Source organism: Terrapene carolina, unplaced genomic scaffold (genome assembly GCF_002925995.2).
Source record: "Terrapene carolina triunguis isolate 2854851 unplaced genomic scaffold, T_m_triunguis-2.0 Scaffold96, whole genome shotgun sequence".
Lineage (NCBI taxonomy): Eukaryota > Metazoa > Chordata > Testudines > Emydidae > Terrapene > Terrapene triunguis.
The window spans coordinates 16,953,430-16,970,927 of NW_020664447.1; the positions used below are offsets into that span (position 1 = coordinate 16,953,430).

At 41.8% G+C, this 17,498-nt stretch overlaps 1 protein-coding gene across 3 annotated transcripts in view; it reads right to left on the reverse strand.

The window, feature by feature from the left end:
- Positions 1-12,190, reverse strand: part of ANO5 (anoctamin 5) — a 97,810-nt gene extending 85,620 nt beyond the window's left edge. For all 3 annotated transcript variants that reach the window (XM_024214877.3, XM_029911478.1, XM_024214875.3), the window contains exon 1: positions 11,922-12,190. In XM_024214877.3, the coding sequence (XP_024070645.1) occupies positions 11,922-11,982 (61 nt within the window). In that variant the 5' untranslated portion in view covers positions 11,983-12,190. The remainder of the gene's footprint in view (positions 1-11,921) is intronic.
- Between the last annotated feature and the right edge of the window lie 5,308 nt (positions 12,191-17,498).

The window sequence follows — 17,498 nt, forward strand, 5'->3', positions numbered from 1 at the left end:
GAAGCACCGGCTGGGGGCGCAGGGTCTGGGGGCTTCCCGGCAAACCGTGAAGCCGGTAGCGCTCGGGCAGCCCTTTTCGCGTGGCTGGGAGGGAGGAGGGGGAATGCGGGGTGCTCAGGGGAGGGGGTGGAGTTAGGGTGGGGACTTTGGGGAAGGGGCGGAGTTGGGGTGGGAAAGGGGTGGGGCCAGGGCCCCGTGGAGTGTCCTCTTTTTTTATTTTTTAAATATGGTAACCCTAGATTAACTGGATTTATAGAATAGAATCATTATAAGTGAGACATGTAAATCATAGTATGCTACATCCATATTATATTATATAGGTAAACAAATTGCTTAACAATTTTGGTGTATTCTAAATTCAAAGTGCATTTTGATTTAACTACTCTTTTTATTACAGTTCTCAACATGTTTAGCTAGACTGCAAAAGACAACTGCATATGATAGCATCTTGCACTACAAATATCAAAACAGATTTTCAAATGGTGTAATTTGGTCTGGTTCTATGGAAGTCAATGGAGCTAAACAGACTTACTTCGAAGTAACTATACCAATTTACGCCAGGTAAGACTCCAGCCTTAAATGTTTACAATGGCTTTTTTTTTTTTTTAAACCACAAAAGAGTTGCTTTTCAGCACTGTGGAGCGACGGGCACATCGGATGTTCTGTATGTATGAGTCAACTGCATAGCTCAGTCTATATTTGGTAAGAGTAAGCTGCAGAAAAGATTCCCCACCCTTTTCTCTGGAGGAAGCTGCCACTTGAGTGTTCATTAGATACTGAACTAACTGCTTTACTTCAGTGTTGTATTACAGACCTCTAATGGTTTAATGTGAAAGTTTAGACCCAGATTGGCTGGGGAGCCTTCAAAGTATGTAATAGCAAGCCTTTCAAACCTCTGGAAATTCTCATCACACATGCCCATACCCTCACCTCCCACCACACACATGCAAAAACATTCTCCTTCTGAAAATGCTCTAATATATTTTCTCCATCTTGAGGTGTATTCAGATTCCCCCCCTAACAGGGGGAACAATACAACACCATCAAGCTGACAGCATTCCACCCTTCAGCTTCACTTAGATATCTGTCAATCACTCATAACCTTAAAGTGCTATTTAAATGGTAGAAATCTCCCAGAAAAGGCTGGCGGCCTTTTGGGGGCTCTAATGGAAAAGTCAAATGTGAATTTTTTTTTCTTTTCCCTTCCCTCCTCTGCTCACTGGTCTATAATGAATTACTAGAGGGTTTGAAAAATCCACATTTTCTGGACTAGCATGGGGACTAATGTTTTTGAGCTCTGCAGCATCTAAGCTTTCATTATTATTAATTATTATTATTATTATTATTTTATTTTAAGTTTCTAGCCCTTATGGTTGTAAAGAACCATCCAAATTTGAATCACTTGCACACCAAAACTGACAGCTCCAATGTGTTTCTGCTGCTGCCTGGTCTCATTAATTTTAACTGCTGCACTTCTGAAAATCTCTGCGTACTAGTGAAATGGCTAAGCATCAGATCAATTTTGCTATGCTGATCACTGGGAAAACTATGAACTCTACCCACCAGCATGGGACCTGGAGACAAACATTTTTATTTTATTTTTTTATTGTGGCTAGTATGTGTCAGGTAAATTTTTCAAGCCCTGTAAAGAAGCACACTGAATTTCGAAGCCTAGGTTCAATAGGCACTTGAATGAATGAACTGTCCACAAGCAGATCACATTTTATACAGATTTCTTAATTATTATAAATTGTGCAATTAATGTTATTTTGCTGATTCTTCATAGCAAATATACAATTATTCAATATTCAGAAATCACTATTCAGCCTAACTCGCATAGTGTTGTTTCTGTTCCCTCACTGGATGACTTAATGTTTGCAAAGTATACTTCTGCATCCTCTCAAGACAAATTCCTTTTCATTACAAAATAAATTTTTTCTTGATTAAACAAATCTTGTCTATGGGTCCGTAATTTGCTTTCAGAGAACATTCATCCAAACAAAATTTTGCTCAAATGGATGTTCATGAAAGTCAAATGAAAATGTATGTACAAACATGTCACCTAACTAAAGTTATTTGGCAATTAATAAACCCAAATTAACAATCGCTAGGTTAGACAAACTAAGGCCTATTTCTGCTCGCCTCACACATGAGGATAAGATTACATCATGGAAGTCGTGGATTCTGTGACTTCCAGATACCTCTGTGACAATTTCCGCCTCAGCCCCAGGGCAGCGGGGTTACAGCTGTCAGCCAGCCAGGGAAGCTACCAGCCACCTTGGGCAGCTCCCACCCACTGTGGGCAGTGGGTGCTACACCCCCCTGCAGCAGGGCTTGGGCTCTCACTCCCCCTCCCCCACCTTAGGCATCAGTCATCCCTTCTCAAACCCTTCCCTTATTTTTAGTACAAGTTACAGACAGGTCGGGGGCTTCCGTGAATTTTTGTTTGTTTTGCCTGCAAACTGTCTGTGACTCTTACTAAATATAACCATGACAAAATCTTAACCTTACACATGAGTTCTGCCACTGAAGTCAGTGGGATTGCTTGCATGTGTAATGCAAGCATAATTTGGCCCATTTACTGATGAGCTACAATACTTAAAAATTATCAATCATCACATGCACATAAAGCTAACAAAAAGCACACATAGAATGCTTTAAGGCTGGAAATGTATCATTAACTTATAAACATTTTGCATATTAGAAATATGCACTATGCACTGTACAACATCTTGGTAAAAGGGCATATCCTATCAATACACAATTTCCCTATGCAAAATGGTTATAAAATTGTAACATTCAGTGCAGGGCTCTCTTGGATCTGGTATATGTGTATTGTATTTGATTAAATTATAGAACTATAATAATTACTGTAAGTCCTATTAAAATGAATGATGGTGCTAACCATAAGTATTATATACCATGTAATTTGGTGTAATTATGAACAGCTTAAAAGCAATTACTGTATATATTCTATAGCTTCTTTTCAAGTATAAATAAATGCTGGTTTTTAAATTTTTAAAACAATTCTAATTAGTCCACAGTTTGGGCTAATATTATGCTTAAATGTATTTTTATAGATTAAGACATTTTTTTAGTTGAAGGAAAAGATTTAAACATCCTAAACTGTTCACCACGTTCCTTCTCTTAACCTTTCCTTTTCACACTCCCCCTCCTGGACTAACAGTCCAATCCTAATGTAGACAATAGGAGTTTTCCCCAAATAAGAACGGCAATGGCTCTAAGTTTATCTGTCTAATGTATTCAACACTGGGGTTATTTTAAACCATGTTACAAGCAAATCCTATGGAACTAAATGCTAATTTCCCCTGATTACTTCCAACAAAAATCCTAAAGAGAATGACCGTATAAAAGATAAATATTGACATTTGGGCACAGTATTATGGTTTTGAAAATCCATTTTAATACCTTTAATTGTTAAGGCTGTTCCAAGGTTGTAAGAGCCACTACGTATGCTAGAATATACAACGTATTTTTTCCTGTAAAAGAAACTCTGAAATAAAGATGACTAACAAATCCCTTGAACTCATACATCACTATATACTTAACCCTGATTTTTAGGTCCTGATTCAGCAAAGCACATGCTTAAAGTTAATCTAAGTGTGCTTTTAAGAGCTCTGATGAACAGAGATGGACTAAAACCTAGGCCTAAAGTTTAAGCAGGTGCTTAACTGCTTTGCTGAACTGGGGTCTTGGTAATTAAGGCCAAACTTTTCAAACATGGGTTTCGAAGCTTAGTGTGCAATCCATTTTACACCTGAGTTAGCACAAGCTGTTCCTCACTACACCACATAAAGCAAGAGAGCATATGGTTTAGGCCCCACTCCTGCAATATGTTCCACAAGGATGGTCCCTGCACTGATACATTCATAGCCCATTGCAGGACTGGGCTTTAATCACTGAAAATTGACTACTCTAACTGTGTAAGATGTGCAGCAATAACTATACTCTACAGGCTGGTAAAAGGGTAATTTTCAGTTTATTCTGATTCCCTTTGTTTTTGTAAGGGAACCATTTCACTGTTAGAAAATGCTGGCAATTAAATTAATAGGTTTTTCATTTAGATCCAATCTGAACTCAAGCAAAGTGGATGCAACCCTAAACTAAAATAAAATGAAAGAACTGCCTTCCAAATGAACACATCTAATCTCAGGGGAACTCAGTGTCGCCCATTGTCATCATCACAAATCTTGTGGGATGTGGTGTTTCTCTTTATTCCCCAACTGCTGGAATCCTGGGATTATGTGAGAAAATCAACTTTCATTTTTTAAAAATACATAAATTTCTAACCTCATGGTTGAATACAAAAGCTAGAAAATATGGCCTGTGTGCCCTAAAGGCTCTAAGGCAAAGATAAATTAAAAACTCAAAAGGCATTATTTTTTTGGTTTTAAAACTCATGAGATTTAAACAATCTCGTGATTGTCAGACCTGACTCTTGATTTTGACTGCTTGAGCTTGACAAAACTGGGAACAGTAAGAAAATTATCCTGTCTGCCTTTTTTCTTCCAATACTGACATCAGACTGTTGGATGTTGATGGGAAATTACAATATGTCTCCATGGAAATCAGGGCCGGCTCCAGCATTTCTGCCGCCCCAAGCGCGCAAAAAAAAAAAAAAAAGCCACGATCGGCGGCGGCAGTTCAGCGGCAGGTCCTTCGCTCCTAGAGGGAGTGAGGGACCTGCCGCCCCAGAATTGCCACAGGTGCCGCCCCTCTCCCTTGGCCGCCCCAAGCACCTGCTTGTTAAGCTGGTGCCTGGAGCCGGCACTGATGGAAATCAAAGTTTTAAACCAGAATTAACTGAGAGGATGATCTAATAGCTACTGAAGTGAGTGGGAGTCTTTCCACTGACTTCAATGAGCACTGGATTGGGTGCTAAAATGTATTAAAACAAAGGGGCCAAATTACAGTAAATTAGCACAACTCTATTGACTTTAGTGGAACTATACTAATGTCCAACAGAAAAGAATTTGGCTCAATTGCTCCGTGTTCTGCACTGTCAGGCGGGATATCCAGGACTAACTTCTGGCCTGCTCCCTTATCTTCCAGGATACCAAAGGCATCATGTAGACATATCTGAGCTAGCTTTGATCTAGTCGGCCTATGTCACAGTCCATGCTGCTACAGCTACACTGCTATTCTAGCTAGAAACATCTTCTGATTACAGTGCAGACATACTGTAAAGCCTGGTCTACACTAGAAATTAGATCAGTCTGACTGTTGCTCATTGGGGTGTGAAAAATTCACACCCACCGAGCGACGCAATTAAATCAGCGCAACAGCTGGTGTAGACAGCGCTAGGTGGATGGGAGAATTCTCTCGTCAACCTAGCTACAGCCTCTTGGGGGGTTGGATTACCTACACCTATGGGAGATCCCCTCCTGTTGTTGTAGATTAGTGTTTTCACTTAAGCACTATAGCAGTGCACCTACCCTGCTACAGCATTTTAAGTGTAGAGAAGTCCTAAGAGTGCTAAAGAGCTAGTACAGTCAGACTTAATAAAAGGCAAGGGAGTGACACTTTCCAAATCCAATTAAAAAATTATCCAAGGAAAATAGACTTCACATGTGAACAGAGACATCCAAATCCAGGACTGAATGCCATACAAACTTATTTTTAAACTGTTATTTTTCTGATAATTTTAAATTTAATACACAATCCAGTTCTGGCCAAAAAATTGAATGACGTTTCATCTCATGCAACTTTCGTCGTCCTGAAACAATGGTTTTATATGGAAAGTGCTCCATTTGTAACTTATCATAAGCAAGTCTATAATTCATACATGCTATAGAATTAATAACTTCAACTGGCATTATCCAATCTGCATTTAGACCATGATTCAGCACAGCATGTAAGCATGTGCTTAACTTTAAGCATGTATTTAAATCCTACTGAAGTCATGCTTTAGTGATGTGCTGAACAGATTGATTTAACCCCATGTTTAAAGTTAAGCATGTGCTTAGGTGCTGTGCCAAGTCAGGGAGCAGATTTCCACAATACTTAAATGTGTGTTGAAATGTGGCTACAGATTCATTTTCTCATTAAATGCACTAAAACACTTACCATATGTATTTGCATTTATATAAACCAGTAATATTTAAGTTAGCTGGGTCCAGTTCCAAATTGTAAACTTTCCTACTACAAACAACACTGAAGTTTGTTAAAACATAGTTGTCCTTTTCGTTAGCCAAAATGTTTAAGTTGTTCATCTACTTTTGTCACACGCAGCTACATGTCAGCTTTTTTATTAACTAAATTCCATCCACAGATAACGTTTTCTCTGATTTTAAGGAGTTTTTTCTATGTTGTCTCATAAACATATTTTCTGAACTGTTTCTAAACTATTACAGGCTTGTTTTTCAACACATAAGGGTAATTTTTCAAACATTGTTCAGGTTAATAAATCTTCCCGTTTTAGTTCAAATCGTCCTAGAACAGGATATCCCGTTCAGTTCTTCTATACGTGGACAAGAAATTATTACACCTATCACTTCAGTAATTGAAGTTTACTGTAGTACTGAATACAGAATATTCTAATTTCATTATTCTAGTGTAAATCCAAGTAATTAAACTGAAATAAGTGGAGTTTACCTTGGATTACATGAGATCAGAATATGGCCCAGAATGATGATGAGTTATTAGACTACAATAACACGTTACAAGTGCACTCAGAGAAAACATTAGCTCCTGTTGTCATTTTGTTACTTTTCTTTCTCAGATATGAAAAGACAAATAAGATAACAAGCAATATAAATAAGTGTCATGGAATTTAGGTTATTACTGTCAAGAAATTCTTAGCATTGTATTAATTATTCTGAGTTCAAACTGTGTGTGTGTGTGTGTGTGTGTATGCAAGTTTTTTCAAAATACAAAAAACTACTAATGGAAAGCAATACATTCTGCAACATGGCACTGAAGTGTATACTAGCTTTCTGATGGTCCAGAGCCTTGGGCTATCCTCCACAACAGTGCTACCTTTATCATTAATTTTTCATGTAAAAAAACAAAGGAGAAAGCCAGCTAATATCAGAGAAATATTCCTAGCCAAAGCCCACAGTCCCCTGCCTTTTATTATTAGTTTCAAGTTTCCCAAGTGATGTTTGACATGCCTTTAAATTTACCAGAATAGTAAGAAATAAAATTCTTCAGTAAAAAACTTCATGTCACACCCATGAATAGGAGACCATTACCCTACCTTTTTTGTGGTAAAACCACAGGAGTGAGGCAAGAAAGTCTAGGAAACTCATAGTTTCCTTGAAGTGTTCCCCTCAAAGGAGAAGGTTTGGAGTGACTTCCAAATCCCAAGAGGAAGCTTCAGCTCCAGATGGACCTGTGATTTTCCTCCCCTTATACTATCATTGCTTTCCCACTACTCAAGTTCCTGAAGGGACTGCAGTTGTACAACAGGTGCAAAGGCCCATTAACTCCTATGCAAATATGAACCAGCCTTGGAGGAAAATATGCTCCAGTTGCTCACTTTGCTTTACCCCTCCTGACCCACAGACCTTTGCATACAGGGCATATAGGGTGTATAGTCGAGGGGTTTTATACTGTCACCCATCACTGTAGTATCTGAATACCTATAGCATGGAAAAGCTTCTACATGCTCAGTGGGAAGCTATTAATTATCATGAGTAATTGCATTAGAATAGCACCTACAGAATCCAATCAAGGATCAGGGTCGCTTTGTGCTAGGCATTATAAAAATATATTTTGATCTTAGCTCTGAGGAGCCATGAAGAAGACTCTACTATAGGGCCTACTCTGCAGAGCTGTTGCCCCAATCAACCCATACTTTCCGTGACCTCTAATACAGCTTGGATGGCTTGTGTTCCCTTACACTTTTATTACTGAATTGGTGCATATAGGTCAAGATCTGTATTGCAGCACACCTAGGGAAAACATTAATAATTCAATGTTCTGAAGTGGAAGGACAATTTACGTGATCTGAAAAAAAAAATCAAAACTGGTCTTATTCCCTGTTTGCTTCTTTATGAAGAAGGCTTGAAAAGGTCTCTGTGTGTTTTGCTCTTTGTTGTTTGTTTGTTTATTTGTTTTAAAGAGTGGGCAAGTGGTTTTGCTTAACTTTTCCCTCAGAAGTACTAACAGTGTGGTTAAACTTACTAAAAAGTCATTGGAGGTCTTAAACTATCAACATTTACAGGTTTTATCAGGGGTGTGAGTGTGCTGATTTTTTTTTTTTTTTTTTTTAATAAAGGCCTTGTATTTGTTCTCAGACAATCAAACAAAAATCAAAGTTTGAAAGAGTCAGGCCAAAAATCTTTTCCCCTCTCAGGCCTTGCCTATATTCAAAATTACAGTGGTTCAACTAAGGTTTAATGTAGTTAAACTGGTGCAAAACCCTAAGTGGACGCTCTTAATTCAATTTAAACCCGGTTTATAGCAATTTGGTTTAACTCACTTACTTATAATAAAATAATACAAACAAGGTTTAAACTGAATTAAGTGTCCACATCAGGTTTTGCACTTGTTTAACTCAACTGGTTTTTAAATGCATTTTGAAGTTGAAATGGTGCAACTTTTGAATATTGACATGACCTCAGTTTTCAGTTTCCTAATTTGTGGTGTTATAATCTTACTAGCTTTCCAGTTATCCAGAGTTCCAGGGGATCCAAGACCTAAATTTCTAATCTAAAGACAAATGAGGGCGGGGGGGGAGAGAGATCTTCCAGGCCTTCATCTGTGATTTTAGCTTTGCAACTCATCTTTATATATTGCAGTGTTTCTAATGTCACGGCATTTACTCAGATAACAACCATGATGAAAGTACAGACCCCCTACGTAATTTCCTCACTGGTGAGCAGCTGTGGCTATTGATTAATAACTTGACATTTAGTACTGTACAAGTACATCCTGAATGTCCTCAACCCAACAGAAGATATAACGAGGCCAATACTTGAGGCAAGAACTGTACTTTTCACTGGTTGAAGAAAATACTTTTGGAGACATCATGACCTCAAACATTACCAGCTTTGATACACTGGTGTGAGATGATTATGCATATGTTTACAAAAAAAAAAAGAAGCAGTTTAGATTAACTGTATGTTAACACTTTAAGAAACACTAAAACCCAACCCTAGAAAATTGTCTAGGAATCTGATGGTTACAAGTTGCTTTGCAAATGTGTGAAAAAATAAAGCAATGAAAGGATTCACCATAATCCAAATCAATTTTGCCAAAAAAGTTTCTAAAATATGTATATAACAGTTTCCAGTTTCTCATCTGTAACATTTGCTATGTGGTAGGGTCCAGTCATTTTTTTATATGATCATGGAAACTTAAAACTAGCAGGAAAACTAGCTTCTCCTTACATTCTCTGTTTATGACTAATAAAAAAAACATAAAGGAGACATACAGGTAAAAATGAATGCAATGGGATTATTCCCAAAACAGTGTGTACTTTGTAAATATTAATCTTTCCTTTTACTCATGAGGAAAACTTCATCTCAGACTACTACAGAAAAACAACTAGTTGGAATATGTTATGAGGTATTTTAGTAGGTCAGTTTTAGGCACAACTTACGAATTTCAGTGCTTAGGTCAGGGGTCGGCAACGTTTGGCACGTGGCTCGCCAGGGTAAGCACCCTGGCGGGCCGGGCCAGTTTATTTACCTGCTGACGCGGCAGGTTCGGCCGAGAGCGCCCCCCACTGGCCGCGGTTCGCCGTCCTGGGCCAATGGGGGCGGTGGGAAGCGGCGCAGGCGAGGGATGTGCTGGCCGCGGCTTCCCGCCGCCCCCATTAGCCCGGGACGGCGAACCGCAGCCAGTGGGGGTCGCGCTCGGCCGAACCTGCCGCATCAGCAGGTAAATAAACTGGCCCGGCCCGCCAGGGTGCTTACCCTGGCGAGCCGCGTGCCAAATGTTGCCGACCCCTGGCTTAGGTAAAGTGGGGGAAAGACAAGTCAGGCAGAACTCCCCACATGGCTCTGATAACGTTCTGCTGATTAGCAGGCTCAAATACCCCACTCCTTCCAGTACCATCAAATGTGAATATGGGCAAATATTCAGTAGGTATTAGCTTCAGAATACGCAAACTCACTGTGAACCTAGTGATATCTGAACTGTATACCCAGAAAAGCTGTCACTGCAAATAGCTCCTGGCAGTGAATTTTCCATTTGATGTTGCTCACTATCAAACTCCTTAAAAGCAATACTGTCAAATGCTTGCCTTGAGGGCCAAAATTTGATTCAACATACTTTGAATCTGATAGGGAAAGTCCACTAGATTCTCAATAGGTGTTTTGGTGGTGTTGGTTTGTTTGTTTTTAGGCCTGATAGTTGCTGTTTTGGGAATGTTTATGCACTCTGAAGCAACATGAAACTAACAAACTCTGGTTTCAGAATTCCTCTCATATTAATCGAGAATACCGGTGCACAAACAACGGATCTCATCCTGCACCTACTAAAGTCAGGGGACATTTTCTATTATCTTCAGTAAGAGTAGAAGCAGACCACTGTTCTAAGCGAAAGTTATGCTCTGTTGCTGTTAAACAATGGCATCCATGTTAATTTCAACTGCATTCAAAAAGAGAAAAAAAAATTGTGGCCGATGTGATATGGCAAAAGCCTCCTTTTTCAAGCTTTTCAGAGGGTATTACAAAAAAAAAATCAACGGAGTTTTATTTAAAATATAAATATTCCTCCAGAGGTTTATTTGTTTTAATAGAAAGGGGGGAGTGTACACATAAGTACTCCAGGCACCTGGAAATATCAGCTTCAGGATCGCAAATCATTACAGACCAGTGGTTTTCAAACTGGGGTCTGCAGATTATGTCTAAAGGGGTCCGCAAAAGGTGGCTGTTACCATAAAACAGTAGTTTTCAACCTGTGGTACATGGACCCCAGGGGAGGCGCAGACTATGTCTAAGATTTCCCAAGTGGTCTGCATCGTCATTTGAAATTTTTAGGTGTCTGCAAATTAAAAGATGTTGAAAACCACTGTTACAGATTAATCCTGTCACCAAAATGCATCAGGCTGCAGCCCCACTGCCCATCATTGCTCAAACCAGGGGGCTTCTCTGGGAGTCCACTCATTGGCATGACAAGCTCTATAGAAAGCGGAGCAAAGCACAGAGAGAGGGAAGCAGCAAGCGGCTGCCCCAGGTAGAGTTCTGCACCAGTGCAAGGAGCTGAATACCCTGGGTCTACTGAACCATAGCGTTAGAAGGCACTGCAAGGGTCATCTAGTCTAACCCCCTGCCAAGATGCAGGATGTGTTGTGCCTAAAGCATTGAGCGTGCTACGAACAGTACGGAGAAGGTGCAGTCTCCCACCTCTGAAGAAGGAAAGGATGTGGGGAAGGCTCCAACATAGGGGAGAAGGAGGAAAAGGAGGCAGCTCCCTACTGGGGCGAATGGGCCTTCCAGTGGCCCCTAAACTGCCTAAAGCACCCACTCCAACGCCTTATTCCCCGTCTGTGGGAACCTCTCTGCCCAGGCCTGGGGGAATTAGGGTGACCAGATGTCCCGATTTTATAGGGACAGTCCCAATATTCTGGGCCTTTTCTTATATAGGTGCCTATTACCCCCCACCACCTGTCCCCATTTTTCTGCGGACCCCCCGCTGCTGCCGGTGCTGCCGGCCCCCAGCGTCGGCACAAGCACCCGGCAGGGCAGCCACGGCTCCCCGGCTCGCTCTGACCGCCCAGCGCCCCAGCTCCAGCCTCCTCCCACGCCCAGCCACACCTGCCCGCCGGCGGCACCGTTAGGTCCCTGGCCAGGCACTCCGCCAGCCCAGGGAGGCTCCTAGGCCGCAGCCCGGGGAGGGAGAGATCTGGTCACCCTAGGTGGGGCAGCCGGCGCGCGACAGCCAGCCGGAGCCCGGGGACACATGGAAGAACGAACAGCAGCGCCCACCCCGCGGCTGCCGGCACTTACCATCCGTGGCCAGCGACATCTCTATGAGGGTCTCGTTGTCCTTCCGCCCCAGCCTGTTCATGGCTGCTCCGCTCACCAGGCCCTGCGCTAGACTGAGACCCAGCCGCCCAAGTGCTGGAGCCAGGCGAGAGCACCCCGCTCCTCTTCTCCCTCTTCCACTCCTCCCTGTCTCCTCCCTTCGCCAGCTGCTCCTGCTCCCGGAGGACGCCGGAACTCCGCGCCCGCCCGGGTTTCGGGTTACTGTGTCAGCTGGGAGGGAGGGGGGGCGCGGGCTGAGTCAGGGTCTGCGCCGGGGCTGGGCTTGGGTTACCGGGCAGTAGGCTGCATGCGCAGTTCTCACAGCTCCAGCTGGAGCGGGAGGGGACGGCAGCGGCAGCGGCGCCTGTTCCAGGATGTGCCAGCAATGTTGCACGCTGCTAGTGATGGAGCCGGGATGCCCCTCCTTGCACACACGCGGGCTCTTAATCACATCTGCTGTTTCCGCCCAAGAAGCCGGTGTAGCGGCAGAAAACTGCTGGCTTTTTTCTTGGACCAAAATCTCTGTGCCCTGAAATGTTAGTACCTAGAAAAGTAAAAGGTGCATGGAGTGGTGCAGAGTTATCGAAATAGATCCGTGTTCACTACAACTGCTCAAAGAGAAACCAAACTAGCCAGTGAACAGGAAAGACAAGTAGCGGGACCCCTTCAGGTGATTCTCATTTGAAAGACTCCGAAAAGGGATCTTGAGACGGAGAGCCCTTTCAGCGTGAGTTTGTGCTATGTGTAAAGCCCAGCGTGGAAGAAAGTTCAGAAATATTGATAGGAGAACTAGACAAGTATTCAAGGTTGGCGTTCTTGGCTGAGCAGGGGAATGTGGGGGCCATGGAATCAGAGAACAGAGCAGATAAATACAGATCTTCTCTGTTTTTCTCTATCATACCATAGTGCTGCCCAAAAGTTGGCATCATACACCAGCTGTTACAGTTTGGTTTAGTCCCTTAGAGTGAATTTCCCCTTAGGGAGAATGAACACTATTGTAGGATTAAGCATGTGGAATATGTTTAGGATTAAACATTTATTATTCTTGGCTGCACCTATTAAGGAGGAGCAGACAACCAGACAGGGAACGCTATAACCTGCATGACTGTCATGCCTCTGAGTAATGTATATATGGTATTTGGGCTGTTTGTTTTATGCCAGATACTTCCTGTACCAGGTGATCTTGCAAATGGACTAACATGGAGTTTGGAAGCTAATAAAGGACTAAGCCAGGGGTTGGCAACCTTTCAGACGTGGTGTGCCAAGTCTTCATTTATTCACTCCAATTTAAGGTTTCGTGTGCCAGTAATACATTTTAACGTTTTTAGAAGGTCTCTTTCTATAAGTCTATAATATAACACTAAACTATTGTTGTATGTAAAGTAAATAAGGTTTTTAAAATGTTTAAGAAGCTTCATTTAAAATTAAATTAAAATGCAGAGCCCCCCAGACCGGTAGCCAGGACCCGGGCAGTGTGAGTGCCACTGAAAATCAGCTCGCGTGCCGCCTTCGGCATGCGTGCCATAGGTTGCCTACCCCTGTATTATACAATGCCTTTATCTAATGCAGCACCTACAGTAAAGATTATATAGGAACTATCAGAACTGACTCTAAAAAAGATTTGTTTTGCAATCAAACAGAATGCATTCCACATGATAATACATCCCACAGTTTCCCCACTAAAAATTAATTATTCTTTTTGATGTTATCCACATTGACTTTAGAGTGGTCCAGTGAATGGTCCAGTGAATGTGCATAAGTAGAACTGAATGGGTAGAGTAAAAAATTAACTTTGTGATTACTTCAAATGCAGTAAATATATGGATCATTAATGGTTTCATGTAATTTACTGAAACATTAAAAATGGATTAATGGAAGAATTTTTTAGCCAAAATGTAAAGAAATATTTCACTTCCTTTCCCTTTTTGTAGCAAAATAGAGCTAATGAAGTCTGATGTTCATGAAGTCTTTCTTCATAAAGTCTTTCTTCTTTATCTGCTCTAGGCTTTGTTTGAGGTTGCTAGTATTATATTTTGACATTTCATTATGTATCCGATTGTAGTCTATGAGACATATAATAAATACATAGATAAAACTGTGTGCGTATCTTATAAATACCTCCCAACTGCACCTAACTTTCAGAGTTACTGAGTTTTAGATAAGCTTCTTGGCATCCCCCTCTTAAAACAATTTTACTAGATCACTTCATTCCAAACAGGCATCTCAATTTATTTAATTAGCCATTTTATAACAGTCACAAATAATCTCAGACTTTTTCTTCCATGCACTCCCATCCTTCCATTCATATTTTCATAGCATTTGAGGCCAGAAGGGGCCATTAGGTCATCTAGTCTGACTTTCTGTATATCATAGGCCATTAAATTTCATGCAGTTACCCTTATATACTGAGCCCAATAATTTGGGTCAGACCAAAGTATTTCAGTCCTCAGGAGTCTAAACCATTGTGTGACACAGGCACAGGAGAGATCAAGGGGACACCAATGCTGAAGGTGCCTGTAATGGCAGGGAACTGATTAGGAGAGATATGCCCTAGCAAGCAATCCACATTTCATGCAAAGGAAGGTGAAACCCCACCAAGGTCCCTGACAATCTGACCTGAGAGAATATTTCTTCCCACCCCCAAATCTGATGACCAGTTAGACTCTGAGTATGTGACCAGCCAAGCATTGAGAAAGAGGATTTTCTGTACTGACTCAGAGCACTAACCCACCCTGTTCAGTGTCCCTGTCTCCAAGTGTGGCCATCCCTGATGCTTCAGAAAAAGGTAAACCCTCCCATTCCCAGAAAACATCTAGTTAATTGTGCATCAGAGAAAAAAAATCCTTCCTAACCATTGAACGTGAATAGTTGAAGCCCTGAAGCATGAGATTTATTACAGTCATTGTCTTAATGCAGATCTGCAAGTGTTATGTACATGTTGAGGGCAATGCAGGCAATCCTGTTCTCCCCATGGCCCATGAGAGGAGGGAATCATAGTTTCACTGGTGCACAGACTCCCAGGCCAGGAAACTCCAAGGCCACAACCATCCAGCCTGACCTCTTGCACACACAAGCTGTAGAATTTCTCCCAGAAACTGTAGTTAAGCACATCTTTTAAAAGGATATTGACTTTCATAAACACTCCCAGCAATGGTGGGTCCACACCCTCCCCTGGTAAGCTGCTCCAAGGTTTAGTCACCCTCACTGCTATTGCAGTTTATTTCAAGGTTGAATTTATCTAACTTCAACTTCCAGCCATTAGATCTTGTTATGCCTTTATAAGCAAAACCAAAAAGCTCCTCCCACTGTCAGACCACTATTTCTTTCAGGGAGAATCACTTCTCCGTCATTCCTATTAGCTCTGCTTGGTCTAGATCAGTGGTTCTCAACCAGGGATATGTGTACCCCTGGGGGTACTTAGTGGTTTTCCAGAGGGTATATCAACTCATCTAGATAGTTGCCTAGTTTTACAACAGGCTACATAAAAAACACTAGCAAAGCCAGTACAAACTAAAATGTCATACAATGACTTGTTTATACTGCTCCATATACTATACACTGAAATGTAAGTACAATATTTATATTCCAATTGATTTATTTTATAATTACATGGTAAAAATGAGAAAGTAAGCAATTTTTCTGTAATAGTGTGCTGTGACACTTTTGTATTTTTATGTCTGATTTTGTAAGCAAATAGTTTTTAAGTGAGGTGAAACTTGGGGGTACGTAAGACAAATCAGACTCCTGAAAGGGTACAGTAGTCTGAAAATGTTGAGAGCCACTGGTCTAGATCAGGAGTAGGCAACCTATGGCATGCATGCCGAAGGCAGCACGCAAGCTGATTTTCAGTGGCACTCACACTGCCCGGGTCCTGGCCACCGGTCCGGGGGGCTCTGCATTTTAATTTAATTTTAAATGAAGCTTCTTAAACATTTTAAAAACCTTATTTACTTTACATACAACAATAGTTTAGTTATATATTATAGACTTATAGAAAGATACTTCTAAAAACGTTAAAATGTATTACTGGCACACGAAACCTTAAATTAGAGTGAATAAATGAAGACTCGGCACACCACTTCTGAAAGGTTGTTGACTCCTGGTATAATAAGAAGCAAGATCATATTTCCCTTGCCCCACCCCCATCCTCAGACTCCATAACTGCCCAGTTCATTTCAGGATTCAGCTCAAAATTGCTTGCTTCTTATTGAAGTCCTTCAAAAATTTGATCTATATTGATTTCAATGGGAGTTAGGTGCCTAACCAAGTTAGATGCTTTGGAAATCCTGGTAGTTGCCTATCTGCATCTTTAGGTATCTAAATATCTTTGAAAATTGACCCTAAGTGCTTAAGGCTATGACTACACTAGACAGCTTGCAGTGGCACAGCTACACCAATGCTCTCCTATCATCTTAATTAATTCACCCCCAAAGAGTGGTGGTAGCTATGTTGGCAGGAGAAGCTATCCTGCCTACATAGCATTGTCCACACCAGCACTTAGGTTGGTGTAACTTATGTCACTCGGGGGTGGCTTATTCACACCCCTGAGTGACATAAGTTATACCAACATAAGTGGTAGTGTAGACATAGCCTAAGTCATTTATGAAAATGGGACTTAGGCTCCTAAGTCATTGAGGTGCTTTTGAAAATTGAGTCCAGTCTCTTGTTATTCATGTCTCTCTCCCACCCATCTAACACTAGCCTTCTCTTTTGTGTCTCTGTATACTTTCTCTGCACTTCAGTTTTCTGGAACAGCCTTCCTATATTTTCAGCCTCAGTGAATCCATCGCTTTTCAAATCTGATCTGAAAAATCTATGCTCTTTCTTCTCTTGCTCAGACCTCTTCATTTTCTCCTCTCTTCCCTTATTTAATCTCTACTGTGGGTCATATCGTTCTAATTAAAAATGGAGGTCATAGTATGGCTGAACTTCAGTCTTGTTTATACAGCATGCTAAAGTGCATAAGGGAGTGTGATTTGTAGAGTGCTCTAACTGCCCTGCATAGAGCTTGCTGGTGTGAACTAAAAGGTACCCGGTTCATGTCAGTTTAGTTCATGCCAGCAGGATCAGTTAGAGCACAGCACATCAGCGCACTTTACAAATCACACCCTTCTAATGTGCTTTACTGCACCATGTAGACATTTGTTTACAGCTTCCAGTGAAGGATGCCATACAAAATAAGCGCTCAAAACTAGAAATGCTACTGAGCATACTACTTAGACCAGGGGTGGGCAAACATTTTGGCCCGAGGTCCACATCTGGGTATGGAAATTGTATGGCGGGCCATGAATGCTCACGAAATTGGGGGTTGGGGTGCAGGAGGGCTCCGGCTGGGGGTGCGGGCTCTGGGGTAGGGCTAGGGATGATGGGTTGGGGGTGCAGGAGGGTGCTCCAGGCTGGGACGGAGGGGTTCGGAAGGCGGGAGGGGGATCCGGGCTGGGGCAGGGGTTTGGGGCGTGGGAGGGAGTCAGGGTGGCAGGCTCCGGGAGCCGCTTACCTCAAGCAGCTCCAAGAAATGGCGGCATGTCCCCCCTCCAGTTCCTACATGGCGGTCCAGCC